Raw genomic sequence first — 19,509 nt, forward strand, 5'->3', positions numbered from 1 at the left:
CCTCATACTTACCCGGTGTCCACAACATGAAGGCAGACCAGCTAAGCAGGCGCTTTGCGCTCACGCACGAGTGGCAGATCCATGCCGATCTGCTCCGACAAGTATTTCACAAATGAGGGGTTCCCCAAATCAATATGTTTGCCACTTACAACAGCAAGCAATGCCCTCAGTACTGCTCCAGAGCGGGCATAGGACAAGGATCCTTGGGGGACGCCTTCACGGTGCCATGGAAGGTCCCTCTACTCTATGCGTTTCTTCCCACGACACTCATTCACAAGGTTCTAGAGAAAGCCAAAGGAGAGAGAGCACGCACAATACTTAGAGTCCCAACCTGGCACCGACAACAATGGTTTCCTCTGCTTCTGCGCATGTCATGCTGCCCGCCACTCCCCCTACCGGTAGTGCCGGACCTTCTCACGCAGGCTCAGGGGTCCATAGTGCACCCACGTCCTCAAGGACTCCACCTACAGGTGTGGCTAATGCATGGCACAGTGCCTTAGAGAGCACATGTTCGGCGGGAGTGAAGGAAGTCTTGGAGTCCAGTCGAAGGATTTCCTCCAGAAGGACTTACGTGCAGAAGTGGAAACAATTCATCTCCTGGTGCTCTTCCAAGCAGTTGGCTCCTCAGGGCGTCCTTATAACTGCAATTCTAGAATACCTGCTGGAGCTAAAGCAAGACGGACTCTCCCTATCCTCGCTAAAGGTCCATCTTGAAGCTATATTAGTGTTTCAACACAAAGAGGAAGGGCTAACCATATTCTCCTATCCTGTGGTCACACGGTTCCCAAAGGGGCTGGGAAACCTGTACCCCCCTCAGAAACAGCTATCACTGTCATGGAGTTTGGACTTGGTCCTCCACATGCTGTCGGGACCACCCTTTGAACCATTGGCCACGGTACCCCTCCAGTTACTTACCCTGAAAACAACCTTCCTTCTCGCGATTACATCAGCCTGCAGGGTGAGTGAACTCGCAGCAATAATGGCAATGCCACCCTGCACAGTATTCTCAAAAGAAGCAGTGATCTTATGATTACACCTGGCCTTCGTTCCAAAGGTTTCCTTAGAGTTCCACGTTAACGAACCAATAGTATTACCCTCATTTTATCCTAAGTCTCACAACTCCAGCAAGGAGGCACGGCTGCACCTGCTAGGTGTAAGGAGGGCGTTGGCCTTTTACATAGACAGAACTAAGCCCTTCCAGAAAACAGACTGACTCCTGGTGTCTCTTGCACCCAGGTCGAAAGGGGAAGGCCTATCCTCACAAAGAATTTCAAATCACGTCGTATCCTGCATAAGACTGTGTTATGAGCTGAGTAAGACCCCTCTGCTAGTTCTGCCCAGGGCTCACTCCACCAGAGCGATGGCAGCATCGACGGCCTTCTAAAAAGGAATCGCATTAAAAGACATCTTCAGAGCGGTGACTTGGTCATCTTATGGCACCTTTGCTAAGCTTTATGCCATGCACCGGGTGTTCGATGAGGATACACGCCTGTCGACAGCAGTCCTATCAAGGGCAAACCGCACGTAAAGCGGACACCCACCTCCCTTAATTGAGGTTACTGCTGGGTAGTCACCTACTGTGGAGCACCCACGGGGACCACTCGAAGAAGAAAGAGAAGTTACTCACCTGTGTAGTAACGATGGTTCTTCGAGATGTGTCCCCGTGGGTGTTCCACTACCCATCCATTCCTCCCTGCTTCGGAGCTCTGTTTCGCGTTTTTCAGAAGCATCCAGGGTGGTTGGTCAAGGAACTGGCGGGGACCGGATCGCGCATGTGACCGAAGGCGCGTGAAGGACCGGCGCACATCGGTGCATGCGCGACCTGACAGAGACTGCTGAAAACTTCCAATCTGCGATGCCGGGGCGAGCCCGACGCCTAGTGTGGAGCACCCACGGGGACACATCTTGAAGAACCATCGTTACTACACAGGTGAGAAACTTCTCTTTACTAATGGCGAAGTAAATGTCAGTAACGTTTTGAATTAATAGGAAAACAAACAAAGGCAAGTTATTACAACAGAGTCCCTAATTTTTGTAGTAACTATGCAGTAATATTGAAAACTAAGGAAGTGTTAGCTGTTGTAATTGTTACTAGGTTACTTGGTGTCTCATTTTCTGCTTTCAGCTATTGAAATCATAACTTCTGATGAGAAGAATAAGTAGCATTAACAATTTGAAAAGCTTGCACATCTTTTAGTAGCTTTATGTATTCTTAGTTACAGTAAACTCTGTTTTACCTGGTATTCTATCACCCAGAACACTCAAATAACTGGAATTTTAACCATAAGTAAATTTTAGTTACGTTTTCCATACATACAATGTAGTGAAAGTAAATTTAAAAAAAAAAACCAGCAAATACAATGTAAGTTTACAGTGTACAATATTACTAGTGTTGGTAAATGAAGTACTTCGCATACATTTCTGTTTCTTAATATCTAATCTTTTTCTTTAGTGTTCTGCATTTTTAATTATACTTCTCTGTTATCCAGAATATTTGAATATCCAACAACCTCCCAGTCCCGGGGCTGCTGGAAATGAAAGAGTTTGCTATGGATAATGAGCAAATCAGTGCAACCTGTTTGGAGCCTTTCTGAGCAGTGCTTGTTAGAACACACATTTACTACTTCATCTCAACCTTCGTGAACATTCAGGCTGCATCTAGACTTAACCTTGAAGGTTGACGGCTGTTCCACAATTTTTGGTACATCAATTGTGTACCAAAAATCAACTTTGCAGTCATTGACTTCTGTGCCCATCTTCGTGGCAGAAGGTCGAGGGAAGCGCTCTTTCCATCGACCTTCCTTATTACCGTGCAGCTCAGGAGGAGTTCCAGGGTTGACGCTGACCCTGGAACACACCATTTTGTGTGTGCATGAAATGGCACCCCAAAAGATTGACCCTGAATGGTTAGTGTAGATGTAGTTTCTGAGAGTAGAGTTAAATAAGGGGACATTGTGCCTTTTACCACCCTAGTTCCTTCTAGCTACTAGCTCTAGATGGAAGTGAACTGTTCCAGTCCTTTGGTTCAGATTTTTACTCCTTCCTCAGTATCTGTGACAGCATGTACTTGTTAGTGTTAGTATAGTTAGTGTGGTAATAGTCTATTTAATTTCGAGGCTTGGTTCTGTAGGCTGGCAGATCTAGAGAAGAATCCAGATTACAAGAGATGTTTTCTCTGTCTTGCTACCTTTCTGGCATTGGATGATCAGGCAAGATATCTTAAGTGCCTCATCAAGATTCACTCTCCTTCTGGGTGTTCCATCTGTTGAATCTTCACACTCAAAGTGGGTAACGAGAGTAGGAAAGACTGCAGTTGTTCCTGCTGAAGAAGGCTACTTCTAGATACTTAAGTATTGAGAGATCTTTAGATCTGAAAGCTGAGGTTTCTATCAGTTCTTCAAGTGGTTGCTCGTGTACATTCCATTAAATGTACATGCATGATTGTTGGAAGGCTCCCCTACCCTACCCCCCAAGTAGTACCTGTCAGGCTATCTGTGTAGCCCACTAGACTAGCACCTGCTCTGCAGAGTATCACAGTAAAAAGGGCTCATCTGTCCCACCATCCTCTCAGTTCCTTCTTACCACCAGTGACCATTGTTGGAGCACTTGTTTTCTTGCTCTACAGGACAGTATTAGCTGTTTTTTTTTTCTTACCCATTTCTTGTTGATAATTAATGCCTTTTGTTTGAAGGTAGTTGATAGTTGCAGCACACCTTTAGTTTCCTTTTTTGTTTTTGTTGGAGTTCCCCCTGGACCATGCAGTGGGGGTTGAAGAACTGTGTCACTCATGGCAAGCCTGTACCCAAAGGGTTCTGCATATAGCTTGCCTAAATTGCTTACATGAAGGACACTTAGCCAATGAGTGTAGTATTTTCAGGAGTTTCAAGCATTGTACTGAGAGAGAGGGAGATAAGCACTTGAAATTCCTGCTTATGGAGTTGGCACTTCAGCCTCTGTTGCTGGACCCAGGGCCATTGTGTTCAGTGTGCAGTGCACTGGCCTCCATGCAAAGTGCATCCTCTTTAGTGTGGCACACATTGGTGCCTTGCAAAGGAGGCCTGAAAAGGCACCGACACAGCTCCCCATTCCAAAAGACAAGCTGCTGTCCCTGGTGCCACTCTCATGCTGCATCTACACTATGAGATAAATTTGAATTTAAGGCACTTAGCTCAATATTACCATGTTACTGTCTTCACTTTAAATACCATTAGCTCAATTTTGGGAGCTCTAGTACCAAGTTTACAATATCGCTGTTACCTGATGGGTATAGCATCAAGCTCCAATTCAAAAGTTCAATTAAAGGCCAATGTGGAAGTGCCACACCTTAAAATCAAATTTATTAACCTCCAGAGGTGTCCCGTATGTAACCCACAATGCCCCTCATGCTCTGCTCTGGCTCCTGCTCTCCAAGTGCGCTGGAATCAGGTAACAGGAAGACCGTGAATGTCAAAGTGGGAGCAGCGAGCCTGTGGCTGTGGGCTCATGGTTATATGAGAGCCTGAGAAATGTCTGTCTTTGTAATTAGTGCTGTGAGCACATCTACCCATTACAAATAGCCCCTGCACAGCATTCATGTTTTTGTCTCTCCACTTATTTTTTTCTGCACTGCCTGGCACCAGCCACTGCCCACTGCACTGTTGGGGCAACAAGGCTGTTGTGGGGGTCGTTCTTGCATAAGACTCTGAGAAACTTCTCAGCGGTTTACATTTCCTGTGCAAACCTCTTTCCCTCCCCCACAGGTGCCATGCAGTTGAGGTCTTTCTGGCACTCAGCCGCATCACGTGGGTAGTCCCTGACCCAATAAAAGGATGTGCCTGCCATTTGGTGTGACCATGCTGCCAGGCAGCATCATGTCTTAGCTTGTGTCTGTTTAGGGCTCCAAGGACGGGAGAGAATTTCGGGGGCTTGCAGGCACTGGGGAAAGTCAGCAGATAACTGGGGGGCTTGCAGCCATGGGGGGAGGTCTCCCAAGTGGCTAAGATAGTAGGGGTGACCTCTTCAACTGTCCCTCCTCTGAATATCCCCCACGGCCTTACCATGGGACCCTTGGGGCTTGCAGCAACCAGAGGGGTGGGGAGAAGTCTACCCCAGCGGCTAAGATATTCCCCGGGGGGAGAGGGGGACCACTTCAACTGGCTCCCCACTGAACCAGTCCCCCCGCCTTAGCAAGGGGGACTAGTGATGCTTGCTGCCACCAGAGGTAAGTCTCCCCTGGCGGCTACAATAGTCATGGGCTTGCTGCCACGGAGGGGAAGCACCCCCTCAGCCCCCTTTCCCCAAGCTTCTAGCAGCTGCCCCCCAACAGTATTTTTGGTGGCTTTATGATGCTGGGGTAAGTCTTTTCCAGCAGAAAACAATGTCGGATGCTAGCTGCCGCTGCGGGGGGCGGGGGGAACTGTCTCTATGGCTGTTGAGATACTTGGAGGCTTCCCCCGATGAACTCCCACCACACCCCAGGCAAGTAGCCCACCACAAGAATCTCTGTATTTGCAATTTCTGTGTACCGAAGAGGGAAGCCAAAAGTCTTCTTTCCTACACTTCTCTATCCTCTTTCTTCTAACTTTGAGAGTCTTTTCCTTGTGTTATTTGCAGGGATCTGATGAAGTCATGGGAGGGGGGACCAGTTAAGAACACAGCCATTGCATAGAAGCCTTATAGTGCACCAAAAGGCCCAAGACTCTCCCCTCAGCAATTCTCTTTTTTGAAATACTTCTATCTTCTCTTTTTTCAAGCTTTTGGGGTCTCTGTATCCAGGATTGGATGCAGTCACGGGAGCGGGGACATTTAGTGGAAGGTCAGTTGAGAATTCAGCAACAGAACAAAGACATTTCTGCAGACTTTTTTGAGATCTCTGTGATGTCCTACTTTCCCTTCCTTCCAACGGAAAGAGTGGACATTTGCTTAGTGCAGAAGGGGAATGAGGACAAAGCAATGTGGGAAGATGTCAGAGACCAGCAAGCATACCCAGAATGCTATGGGAACAGGGGAACTGTGGGATTGGTTCCCACAATGCACTACTGCAACAGTCGATGTTTGCCATTTGTGTGTGGCAGCAATATGTCGACTTTGTGAGGAGTACGTGGGAGGTGAGGATGGTCAAATTCTAACTTATAGATTCCATAATTACAAAATCAGTATTAATAAATTTGAATTTATTATGCAGTGTAAATGCAGCCTCAATCTCTGATATTGCATAGGAAGGCTATGCCTGGCAGGGCTCGTCTCCAGCCAAGAAGGCTAGCAATTAAAATCTGTCAGCTTGTCCCTCGATGGGGCACTGTATAGGACAGTACAGCACCGGTAGGGCTGTCAAGTCTGACGTAATTGGACACACCAGGGCACGAAGTCCTAGAAGAGGACCTAGACCTCCCTTCAGTGGCTGACGCTTTTGAGGCTGCAAGGGGCATCATCCAAATGATGGCACACACTGCGCCAGCTCCTATTCAGACTGTGCCACTGGCACCAGGGCAGGCTGATTCCACTGTAGTGATGCTCAGTCCCATCAGCACTGCCTCCCCTGGGGGGGGGGGGGAGCACCATACCCCTGTGATCAACTTTAGACTGTACATCAGAGGTGGAGTTCTTTGCATCTTGTAGCAGCGATAACACTTCTGCTCTCAACACCACTGTTGGGAGGCTCCTGGTGAAGGTCCTCTCCTAGTTTGGTAACTGGTTAAAAGAAATAAGTCGTCTTGTGACACCTTATAGACTAACAGATATTTTGGAGCATAAGCTTTCGTGGGCAAAGACCCGCTTCATCAGATGCATGAGTGGGGGGGGGGGGGAGTTTTGCGGGGTATTTAAAGAGTGGGGTCGCAGTGAGAGGGAGGGCCAGAGCTGACAAGGTCTGTTCAGCAAGGTGGAAATGGCCCGGTATCAACAGCACTTATCAAAAGAGGAAAAACAAGTCAGATCAGACGGGGATGTGACCCTTTGTCAGAGTCTAGACTCATCATAGGTGAGAAGGGAGTTTTGTGTTTGCATATTTTTCCTTGGCCATGTTCTTTGATCGCTGCAGTAATGAGTAATATAATTAGGTCTGGTCAATCTTGTTCAAGCCTACGGGCAAAGAAGTGAAAAGATTTTTTTTTTTCATTTCTAAGTAATAAGAGTTTCAAATTACACAGTGAGAATGTTGCACTATAAATTCCCTCTGTAGGAGAAAATGGCTACCTTTGTGCAAGAGTCACCACAGTCACAGAACATTGGCCCATCCTATCTCGGGAGAGGGATATAATGTGACAAATCATGCTCTCAAGTCCTCTTTTGATACTTTTTGGTTCTTTGGACTGAGTCTTAGTATCTGCTGTTAACTATGAGAAGAGAACCGTGATCTGTTGATGACTATGGGCACATTTAACATTACTGTAGAAATCTCGCCTTTCAGAGTGATGCTCTTTTCAGTGTTGAGGACAGCGAGCTTTTGGAAAAGATTGTCTACTGCTCATTTGCTTGATTTGTTTTCCACTGTCAGGAGACCCACCTACTCCTTTTCATAACCAGATACAATTTTGTTCTCCATCTTCATGGTATCTTTCAACTCAAAAACCTAACACGAGCAAATAGCTTCTTCCTTGCAATCTCAGCAAAAGAGGAAGTAATTCACGTGTAAGCCTTCATCAGAGCAAAGTGGAATACCAAAGATTGCATTTTACAGATTATGAATAAATGATGTTTTCTTACTTGTAACTTGAGGTGACTCTGTATATTTACACTCGATCCCTGCTTTCCTGTTTCTCAGAATCCTATCTTGGTTTTTGAGAGTCAGCAATAGAAAGAAATGAGATAGCCCAGCATCCACTTACGAAACCCCTTCCCCTCAGAAAGTTTGTGGACACTGATGGGAGGGGTGATAGAGCATACATGCACCCCCCAACAGATGCTGCTTAAGAGAATGTTAGTTTTCATCACAATCGGCACATTACCCATGATTATGAATATGCCAAGTAACAAATAGCCTTCATTTGTTCTTATATTAAATGTTTATATAATCTCCAAAATAGAATATTTGGTATGCTGTAACTTTAGACTGATGCTAAATAATATCATAGCAAAGGAAAGGATTTGTTTAGTTGCTACGCTCAAGTAGATGAACAGGTCTAGGCATCTAGTTGAGTCTGCTGTTAGCATAGACCTAATCAGATTATAAAAGTCTTTGAAATCAGGACTGAAGATGACATTTTGATCCAAGGTTTTGGTTAACCCTATAGATATTTATGTATAAGAATGTCTTAATATACTATGCACACTTACATTTATTACTTCTTTTAAAGGTATGTTTATTTGGAGAAGTTCATGACATTTCAGATGTCTCTACGAAGAGAAGATGTGTGGCTCCCACTCATGTCTTATAGGAACTCGTTACTAGCTGGAGGTGATGATGATACTATGTCAGTCATTAGTGGAATCAGCAATCGAGGTTCTACAGTAAGGAATAAGAAAACAAAACCAGCAACAGGGAAGCGGAAAATACCAGAAGGTGTGTGTTTTTGTTTTGTTTTTCCCTCCTTCTTCTCCTTAACAAAATTTACTAACATTTTTCAGATGTTAATGAACCCAACTTCATTTACAAAAACTGGAGATCTGACATAAAGTTTTTATATATGTCAGATAAGAGTATTTCTGTTTTTAATGTACCTTTACGACCTAATTTAATGTGTGTGTATATATATTTCTTGCTATGCTACCTTGAATAGAAGATCTGAATAAGAGATTGGCACACAGAAAAAGTGAAAGAAAAAACAATATACTTTAAGTGGTAAGGCATTTAAAATAATTTATGCAATGCTTAGTTTTGCCAAGGCCTTCTTGAGTGTATCTTACTTTGTAGATTTTTACAAATTAAGAAATTTATTATTGATTTCAATGACAACTGTGCATATACTTGAAAGATACGTCGTTCTATATTTGTTATAGTTGAATAATTTGATTTTAAATTGCTGTTGAAAGTATATATTGATGCTGTTCTTCACTTTCAGCTGAAGAAAGCAGTAGTAGTGACGGCATGTGGTTGAACAGGGAGCAGACAATGCACACACCAGTCATGATGCAGACACCACAACTCACTTCCACAATCATGAGGGAGCCCAAGAGGTTGCGACCTGAAGAAAGTTATATGGGTGTATATCCAATGCAGCCTGAACACCATCAAGCTCCACTTGATTACAAGTAGGTAGAGACAGCTAATATATGCATTGTATTACTGTTAAAATATGAAATCAGTTCACATTTAAAGGAGAATAATTTTTTTCAAGCACACAAGTAACGTGGATGTTGGCTCAAAGACAACAAGAAGAAGCAGCTAGGCAACAACAGGAGAGGGCGGCGATGAACTATGTCAAACTGAGGACTAACTTGCAGCACGCCATGTGAGTAAGACTAAGTTCAGAGATCCATTTTCTTTTTTTCCTTTTTTTGTTGTGCGTGGCTTCATTCATAGACCATATGAATCTATATAGTCCCCTGGTACACCTTTCAAATTTTACTATTTTTGAGTTGCTTTTGATATCTTGGCAATTAGCTCCTTAGTAGTGCCTTGAGGTATAAGCAATGGTAAAACTGACATGAAGCTAAGATGATAAAATGGACTTAGCTGATGTGTGTTAGCTATTTAAACTGTTTCATTTCTTATTATTTTTTTCACATTGACTCTGAAGTAATGGCATGTCTTTTAGCACGACATAAGTTTGATGTAAATGTTAATTTGAATATACTGCTAAATTTACTAGGTTTCCAAGAGAAAGCCAGGTTACTCTGTTTTCAGCAAAAACGACAAGGAGTCAGCTGGCACCTTTAAAGATTAACATATTTATTAGTGCATAATTTTTCATGAGGTACAAGTCACTTCTTCAGATGCTTGAAGTGAAAGAAGGGCAGGGATATCCATCTCTGTATCCTGGCCATTCTTTCCTTTCAAGTATCTGAGGAAGTAAGTTGAATCTCATGAAGGCTTATGGACTAGTAACTTTGTTGGTCTCTATGGTGTCATTGACTCCTTGTTTTTGCTAAATAACTGTTATCCTTGGCAAATTTTAGTATGCTGTATTGCATTGCACTGAGAATGCACCACTAATGTAATACCAATTTTCTGAATAAAAATATGTTTTTAGAGTAAGAGTTTTTTATGTTTGGAAGAAATACTTTGCTCCTAAGGTCTTTATTCAGATATCATGTTTAATTTTTGTAACTGTTTAAAAATTAACTTCTTATCCAAACTGACTTACTCAGATTTAAAAAGTAGAACTGTAAAACATTGTGTACTTGCTCCAAATGTCAAAACTCACAGTGGAATTTAATGTATAATAAATTAATAAATATGGTATCTCCAATGTAAGGCGTTCCCACTTCCAATCATCTAGTTGTTAGTGAGTGTAATGTCACAACAGCTATTACTCTGGTCAAGTAAACACAAGAGCCAGCTCTTATTAGAGAAGATTTAAGACAAGTTACAGGGAATTTCGTGTTTTTAACAATTCCATGAATTTGTAAAATAAAAACATTTTTAATAAACTAAGAAAGTGGAAAAAAACTAAACTCAAATTTTAAGGTAGGGAGGGAAAAATACAGTATCCCACATTCATATAGGCGGTTGTAATGCCATATTCATTGATGGGTGTAATGCCAGAATCATAATGCATTCTGCAGTGTTAGTGCTGCTTTCTTGGAGTATTTGTAGTAAATTGGGAATGTGGGCAGGAGGCTTTGTATGGGAAGGCTCAAGAATTGCCTGTAGAGCTTCATGCTTTTTGGAAGTACTTTCACATCTCTATCATTATCAGAACTTGCTAGAAAGCTTTGACCTTTGGGATCATGATCTTACATAGCTCAGAACATTTGGACCCAAACATATAAAAGCACCCATTGTTTTGACCTACCTTTCAGTTCCTTCTAGCTCCCAGACTATCTAGTGGAACCAAGATTGATTCCTTCTTTGAATGATGTCCCTCTGGATGCTCCACTGTAGGTGCAGCAGTGCCCCCTGTGCGTGGGGTTAGAGATTTTCATTAGTAGTGCCCACTGGACCACAGATGTACATGTCCCTGTTCACGCCGTGCATTTGTATACGTAGCACAGTGTGGTCCATCACCCCCTAGCTCCTTTTCAAATGGCTTTGGTCTGGGATGGAATCTGGAGCACAACCCTTCTATGAGCTGTTAGTGTCTTACCTGTTTAGTTTTGTGTAGTTTAGTAGTTACTTCTTTTCTTTATCATTTTTCCTTCCTCTTACCTCCCCATTAATTTGTAGCTTAGGGTTTCGTTTTCCGGCTTCCCGCCCTTCCCGACTTGGAAGCTTTCTTCCTCACCCTTATGCCTGGATCTCCTAGATTTAAGAGGTGTGTTTTCCTGCTGGGAGGCGTTCTTGGTAAGCAACAAGTCACCTACAATATATCTGCTGCCTGTGTGAGGGACACATGCCACAGAAGTGTACCCATACCACAGTGTGACTGCCGGAAAAGACGTTTGGCTGTGACTTGTTCACCTCATAGAGAGATCATTGCATCCAGCATTGGACCATGGTTCAGACACTTCCCTCACGTGACTGTCACACTGTGCTAGGTTGTCCACCAACCTTCATTTGCTGCATCCTTCTAAGCGGAGATCTTTTCTTCTGTAACTGCTTACTCATGTCCATTCCATGCTAGGTATGGGCACACCATTTGTACTGTTGCTGGAGATCTTTCACTTAGTGGTATTCGTTGGGCCCCCTTCACCTCCCCATTTCTCTTCAGGGACCCATCTCACAAGTAGCTTCTAGAACAGAAGATGCAGCAGTTCCTACAGCTAGATGTGGTAGAAATGGTCCCAGTGGATCACAAAAACAGTGGCTTTTATTCCTGTTGTTTCCTTATCTCCAAGGCCTGAGATTCATTCTCGACCTACAAGCGCTAAACCATCATTAAAGTTCCATATGATCTCTGTGGTTTTGATCATACCCTTCCTGGAGAGTAGTATACCATCATCAATCTTCACAACATGTACTTCCATATTTCTATCTTCCAGGGCCACAGGCACGTCCTCCACTTCATGGCAAGGCAAGACTACTGTCAGTTTGCGTTCCTCCCATTTGGCCTGTCAACAGCATCCATGATTTTTACAAAATGTGTGTTGGGGGGAGCAGCTTACCTTGGACATTAACGAACCCAGATATTCCCCTACCTCAATGACTGGCCAGTCAAGGTTTCATATGCAGGATCATGTGGTGTTCTTGCTGTCCATTTGCCCTGTACTAGGCCCATTGGTAAACAATAAGGAAATCCATGTTCATAATGGTGCAGAGGATAGAACTCATGAGCGCAGTTCCCCTTGCCTCCTCATGGAACAGTTCAGAGCCCTAAGAGCCCTCATTGGCAGGCTCCCTGTGACGACAGCCAGTGTGTACCTTCATCACTCAGGGCACGCAGCAGCGTGAACCTACATCGTGCACAAGGCCAGGCTGTGCCTGTATCCTGTGCAGATCTGTCTGGTCTAAGTCGTTTCCCAGTGCAGAGACCTTGGACAAGATTCTTTCCCTTCCCAAGGCTGTACTTAGCTCTTTTTTAGTGATGGGTCGATCCATTGAGCACCTTTCCAGGGCTCCCATTTCAAAGTCGTCATACCACTCACTGTTGAGTTGATGTTGGATACATCAGACCTTGGCTGGAAAGCCCAGCTCAATGATATCAGGACCCAAGGCCCAGAAGAGAGAGGGCTGCATGTAAACAGGGATTTCAGGGCAGCCTGTCTGACATGCATAGCCTCCCATTGTTGTCTGACGGGCATGGTGTCCCCACCTTGACATTCTACATCAACAGTCAGGGGGAGAGACCCCATTCAGCAGTCCTTTGCCTGGTGGCACTCAAATGGGACATTTGCATCAGTCATGAAATCGACCTAGAGGCTACCGCCTCTTGAGTGCCCAGAACTCTCTTGCAGACTATTTGAGCCAAAACTTCTCGCCATGAGTGGACACTGCGTCCAGAGGAGACTCATATGATCTTCTAGGAGTTGGGTACTCCTAGAGTAGCTCTGTTTGCAACCAGGCAGAACTGCAGGTGTTCTCAGTTCTGTTTCAAATGGGGCCAGGGCATGGTCTCCCTATCTGACATCTTCCTCTAGTCACGGATGGGAGAGGTGTACACATTTTCCCTGATCCCATTTATCCAACAAGTTCTTGCAGAAGATGAAGTGAAACAAGGCCTGAGTCATCATGATTGCCCCTTCATGGCCTGATAGCATTGGTTCAGGAGACTGTCAAGCCTGGAAGCTCTCCCTGAATGGCCACTGTGGGACTTCCTGGACATCCTATCCCAGGATGATGGTTGCCTCCTACACCTCAACCTCACATACCTCTACTTTGTGGTATGGATTGCTTCATGGTCAAACTCCAAGGAGCAGGCTTGTTTGGAGGGTATACACCAGGTCCTCCTGGATAGTAGGGCATCTTCAATCCAGCAAGTCTCCCAGACAAAATAGACCACGTTCTGTCATTGGATAGCTGATCCCGGCATCTCCCCATCTGATGCTCCAATTCAGTCGACTGGATTATTTGCTCCATCTGAAGAACCACAGTCTAACACATTTCCTCCTCAAAGTGTATCTGTCAGTCATTTCTGCTGTTCATAAGTAGCAGTGAGCATGATGCTAAAGTCTAAGGTCACACAGTCTTCTCCCATGGCGTGCAGATTTTTCAGGGGCCTGGAGTGGATCTTCTCCTCAGGTCAGACTTGCAGTGGGGACCTGAATTTAGGCCTGGCAAGAGGCTTGAGGCGAAGCCCCATGGGCCTGGCCAAGTGCTGCTGGTCCCTGCTGTCCTAGAAAGTGACCTTTCCTGACGGCTGTGACATTGGCAAGTCAGGTCTCTGGGTTTCGTACCTTGACTTCAAAACATTCTTACGCTGTTTCCCATAAGGCCAACGGTCAGCTCTGGCCACATTTATCTTTTGTCCCCAAGGTGGTGTCCGCTTTCAACATATTCCAGGATATCTTCCTACCTTTTGTCCCAGGCCTCAACACGTGGTGAGAAACAAAGCCTTCATGTATTGTACATGAGGAGGCCCCTGGCCTTTTATCTAGATCAGACTGAGTCGTTCTGGAAATCTGCCCAACTGTGGGTGAAGGCAGAGTGGATGAGGGGCCAGCCTGTCTCCACTCAGATGTGGATCACCTTGTGCATCCCCACTTGGTGTCCTGTCCCCCTACCACTGATTGTGAGAGCTCATTCAGCCAGGGTATAAGCCTCTTCAGTGATGTTTCTGGCTTATGTCCTGAACCAAATACGTATCAGGCAGCTACATGGTCATTGGGGCGCACATTCACTGCATACTACACCATCATTACCCTGACTAAGGATGAGGTTAGATTTAGCAGAACTCTGCTGCCAACCTACTTGTTCCTGAACTCTTTCCCCGTTCCGGGTGGATATTGCTTGGGAGTCGCCTACTGGGAAATGCACGTAGGCAATCACTTGAACAAGGAGGGAAAAAAAAGAGTTATCTATTCCTTAATTATTGTTCTTGAGATATATTCCCATGTCTGTTTGACATTTTGTTCTCTTTCTCCACTGTCGGAGTTTTGGGCAAGAAGAAAACGAGTTGCGGGGGAGCACACAGCACCCCTTTTACTGCACCATGTAGGCATCACTCCATGGTCACTGGAGGTACTCCCTACGGGTACTGCTAGGGAAAAACATACAACACTGGTGTAGGTGGTGAGCATGCACACCTACTGTGGAACAGACATGAGTAACACATCTCTAAGGACACCAGCTATTAAACAGGTAACTGTCTTTTATTAAAGGCACAAGAACAAACTATACCACACCGTAGGAAAGATAGGAGGTATGGCAAGAGACCACCCTGGCTTAATGAGGAGATTTTGAATGGTCTGAAAATCAAGAGTCTTAAAAAGTGGAAGATCAAATGAAAAAGGGCAGATAAAAACAACAAACACAATTATGTAGGGACATAATTAGAAAGGCCAAGACAAGTTTATCTTAAAAGTACTAGTGTAGCCATGAGGGTATTGGTTCAGCATGTTTATGGCCTCTTAGTGGCAGCCAGTCTTGCTCCCACTCTTCCCAGACTTAATTTCACAAGACCATTCCTTTCTACTTTACCCAAACTTCACATCTCTGCACCTAATGACTCTGAAGAACAGGCCATCTTGCTAAACAGTAGAAACCCTTACACTGTGACTCTGTACTTGGCCAAATGGAAATGTTTCACTTGCTGGGGCCTCTGAATTGGATCCTTTTCCATTTCAGTCTTTTCTTCTCTCTATCCTGGCTCTCATCTGTTAAGGTTTAACTGGAAACCTTTCCAGCCTTCCAACCCCCAGCAGCCCAGTGAATGGCAGATCAGAGTCTGCCCCCTCACCCGCTTCCACACCCAGGGATTAAACCTTGTTCCATCAAGGCTTACATGCCGCCTTTTTTGAGGCATTAGTATCATGCTCACTACTATTTATCTCCTGGAATGTCACTTTCCTGGTGGTGATTACCTTATACAGAAGTGTGTCTGAGATCGGGGCCTTTACATCAGAATCTCCTTACAGTGTGTTCTTCAAGGAAAAGGTCCACCTCTGCCCCATCCAGTCTTCCTGTGACAGTGTCACAATTCCATAACAGCCAGATCATTTTTCCGTAAGTTGTCTTCCCAAAACCTCACAGAAGCTCAGAGGAATGATGGCTTCCTATATTGGATGTTAACCAGGTTCTCACCTTTCACACTGAGGATTAAGCCCTTCTGTAAATCCACACAACTTTGTTGCAGTAGTAGAAAGCATGAGAGGGCTCCCAATATCAACCTAAAGATAACCTGGATAAGATTGCAGCTTGCTATAAACAGGAAAACATTCCCCCTTTACCCATGGCCACTCATTCCACAAGAGGTCAGGCTTCGTCAGCAGCATTTTTCATGTAGGTACCAATCCAGGACATATGCACATATCTTTCCATATCTCTACCTGTGAGGCTCTCTATGCCAAATTATGCTTATGTTATTTATTTATTCATAAGATACAGTAGAACCTCAGAACGTATGCTTGGAAGCCCGCTGGGATGGAGATGGTTTGTAACTGTGAAATATTCATACCACTGAACAAAATAGTAAGGATTGTTCCTTCTGCATCTAATAACTGAACAGTAACTTAATGCAGTTGTGAAAATTTACTATGGAGAAGAAAAATACTACTTTTTAACCAATATAAATGAACAAGCACAGAAATGGTTCCCTTACAGTGTCAAATCTTTTTTTTAAACTTGCCCTGTATTTTTAGTTTGCTTTTAACAGTACTATACTGTGTGCGCTCCTTTTTTTGGTCTCCTGTTGCTGCCTGATTATGTACTTCCAGTTCCAAATTAGGTATGATTGACCAGTCAGTTTGTAACTCTGGGGTTTGCAACTTTGAGGTTCTACTGTTCAAGAAGTCTGCCAAGACATTCTTGATGACAGGAAGGAACAGCAGCAGGCACTCATATCAAATTAAGCCTATTAGCCTTTTACAGTTTTACAAGTCACCTTGGATTCCATGCGTACTACTTGCTTCATGTTTCGCTGTGAGTGCCGTAGCCATGAGACAGGTGTCTTGGCTACACCTCTCTGGCCACCCTAAGCTGGTGCAAAACACAGTTGAGGGTCTACCCTTTGAGGTTTTCAGATTATTCATGGAGCACATGGATGAGTCCCTAATCCCTAAAGAACAACAAGAAGTCCTGTGGCACCTTGTAGACTAACAGATATTTTGGAGCATAAGCTTTCGTGGGCAAAGACCCACTTCATCAGATGTCTCATGCATCTATAAGGTGTCACAGGATTTCTTGTTGTTTTTGAAGATACAGACTAACTTGGCTACCTCTCTGATACTAAATCCCTAAAGGACTCTCAAGCAACTCTCTGCTCTCAGTCCTTCCAGGTCAGTTCTGAAGAGACAGCGAAATAACTTTTTCCCTTCAATCCCAACCACCATCACAATGGACCTCATCATTGATCTACAGTGACCCTGACTAAGCGCAGACATTCAATTCCCCCAAGGGCTATCTCTCACATGCCTTCAGTCAAACAATAATTTTGATGGTGTGGTTGAGGCCCCAGGAAGCCTCCTCTGTTCAAATCACAACCATGTTCAACATCACAGCAGTTGGCAACCGTGTAGCTCCTTTCTGTCTATCAGGATGGCCAATTACTTACCTTCTGCAAGTGGGAGCTATAGCATGTGTCCCATCCTAGTGTAGAGGGAAATATTTTTATTCCCTTTATTTTCTGATTCACAAGAAATTTAGCAGATGGAGATGGATTCTATACTTGAAAAATCTCAACAATTTATCAAACTTCAGTGTTTCAAGACTTGCTCTGTCCACTGCTATTCCAGCACTGGAATAGGGGGATTGGTTCTTGGCCCTCACTCTCCAAAATGGGTATTTTCATAGAAGAGTACACCTTGTCCACACACAGTTACTTCAATTCATCGTAAATATTGATCGATATTGATACAAAGTTCTGCCCTTCAGAATTTCTACAACCCATGTTCATCTCCACCCCATGTTCATCAAAGTCTTGGCAGCAGTGGCTGCTTATCTACATAAATAGGACATAATTTATATTTCTCTATTAGGTATGTCTCCTCAAGGCCTCATCCAAATCTGACCCCTTTCACACCATATAATTGACACTGGGCCACTTTTTAATCCTTGGCTTTTGTATTAGCATGGAGACACCTACATTGATACTGGTACAGTGGAATTTGGAATTTGAATCTGTATGGAATTTGTAGAGGCACAGCTGGATGATGTGTAAGACATAGCTTCTCTCTTGCCTCACAGATTTTCAACAGTAGTCAATCTCATAACCACAGTAAGAACTTCACCCCAGATCGCTGCCAAGACATGTCTCCATCTACTTGGCCACATGACAACAGCCATTTTTCATAATAAACAATAAGACGTCCTGTGGCACCAGATAGATTAACAGATATAATCTATAAGGTGCCACAGGAGGAGTTGTTGATTTTAAGGGTACAGACTAACACGGCTACTTCTCTGATACTTTTCATAATAAAGTATTCAAGATTATACATGCCCTGTTTTTAGGCCTGGGTATGTATAGTGTCAATACCTCACAGACACAGCCTTCACAAGCTGCTGTCCATGCACATCAATGCAAATAGTTGCCATTCCAATGGACACAACCCAGAAATGTTTGTTGGGTTTCCCTTCCATCACGAAGCACAGTCCATGACATTAACAACTGGTGCCTCTTTGTCATTTAGGAAGCACTCTTTCAGCAGCATACAGTGCAAGGTAGATAGTCCTTTATTGACTCTACCTTGCAATTGAATCTCCTGGGGCAGCAAGTAGCCTGTAATACTTGCCAACATTTTCCATCATCAATGAGACATTGCACTGCAAGAGTTATGATGAATAAATTTACCTTAATGTTTTACATCAACAGTCAAAGAACAGCAAAGTCCCACTTCCTATGCTTGGAAGCATAGAAATTATGGAACACGACCCCAGCATATCAGTCACATACCTTCCTGGCCACCAGAGTACCACAATGGATTTATTGAGCAGGAGATTCTCCCAAAACCATGAGTGAGAGCTGAAATACATATGGACCCTACATCATATCTTCAGCCACTGGGGATTCCTTGCTATAGATCTTGTTTCAGTTTTGCTTGAGAGAAGGCATAGACCATGAATCCCTGGGAGACTCATTCTTTCTCACATGGGATGTGCCACTGCTCTGTGCCTTTTCTGTGTTTCTCCTACTGTTCAGAATGCTCCAAAAGATCATTATCCTCGAGCCCAAGCTATCCCGATAGCTCAGACATATACTTGATATACTTAGCTTATTTGCATGACTGTACCCTCTAATCACAATGGTTATGTTACGACAACATCCCGAATTTTCCTGTCCTTTTTTCACCTAAATCAACCCATCCACCTTCTCCGCCTCTTTCCAAAACCACAAAGCAGCCAGCAGGGAGTGGCATTACATTCCTTGGATGTCAGGTGAGCTTTAGCCTTTGATTTGGTTTGACCAGAGCTAAGCCTTTCAGAATAAGCATATTCCTATCAACAGCTGAAAGACTGAAAGGAAAACTTTCTCAGCAATGCTTTTCCAAGTGGCTCTCACTGTGCATGTAGGCTATCCTACCAATTACACAACTGATGACACCCTTCTGGGATTAGAGCACATTTCACCCACTCTTGCTCCACCTTGATTGCTGTTCTTAAGTGTCGAGATTCCTGGCATTTGCAAAGTGGCTTGATGGTCATCTATGGGCACTTTTAGCCATCATTATGCAATTATTCATCTGATGATCTGCTTGGGCACACTGTCCTGCCATGTGCAATAAATTCTGCTCCAAAGTCTCAGCCTTCCAACTGGGGCTTTATAGTCACTTACAGTGGAGTACCCATAGGGACATTATTTGAAGAAGAAGAAGATAGGGTTACTCACCCTGTGCAGTAACTGACATTCTTTGAGATGTATTCCTGTGGGTGCTCCAATACCTGCCCTCCTCCCCCTG

At 44.1% G+C, this 19,509-nt stretch overlaps 1 protein-coding gene across 2 annotated transcripts in view; it reads left to right on the plus strand.

The window, feature by feature from the left end:
• STAG2 (STAG2 cohesin complex component) overlaps positions 1–19,509 on the plus strand; it is a 214,849-nt gene that overhangs the window by 185,254 nt on the left and 10,086 nt on the right. For both annotated transcript variants that reach the window (XM_075007426.1, XM_075007427.1), the window contains 3 exons: positions 8,274–8,479; positions 8,979–9,168; positions 9,255–9,368. In XM_075007426.1, coding sequence (XP_074863527.1) covers positions 8,274–8,479; positions 8,979–9,168; positions 9,255–9,368 — 510 coding nt within the window. The remainder of the gene's footprint in view (positions 1–8,273; positions 8,480–8,978; positions 9,169–9,254; positions 9,369–19,509) is intronic.

Source organism: Carettochelys insculpta, chromosome 13 (genome assembly GCF_033958435.1).
Source record: "Carettochelys insculpta isolate YL-2023 chromosome 13, ASM3395843v1, whole genome shotgun sequence".
In the NCBI taxonomy this organism is placed as follows: Eukaryota; Metazoa; Chordata; order Testudines; family Carettochelyidae; genus Carettochelys; species Carettochelys insculpta.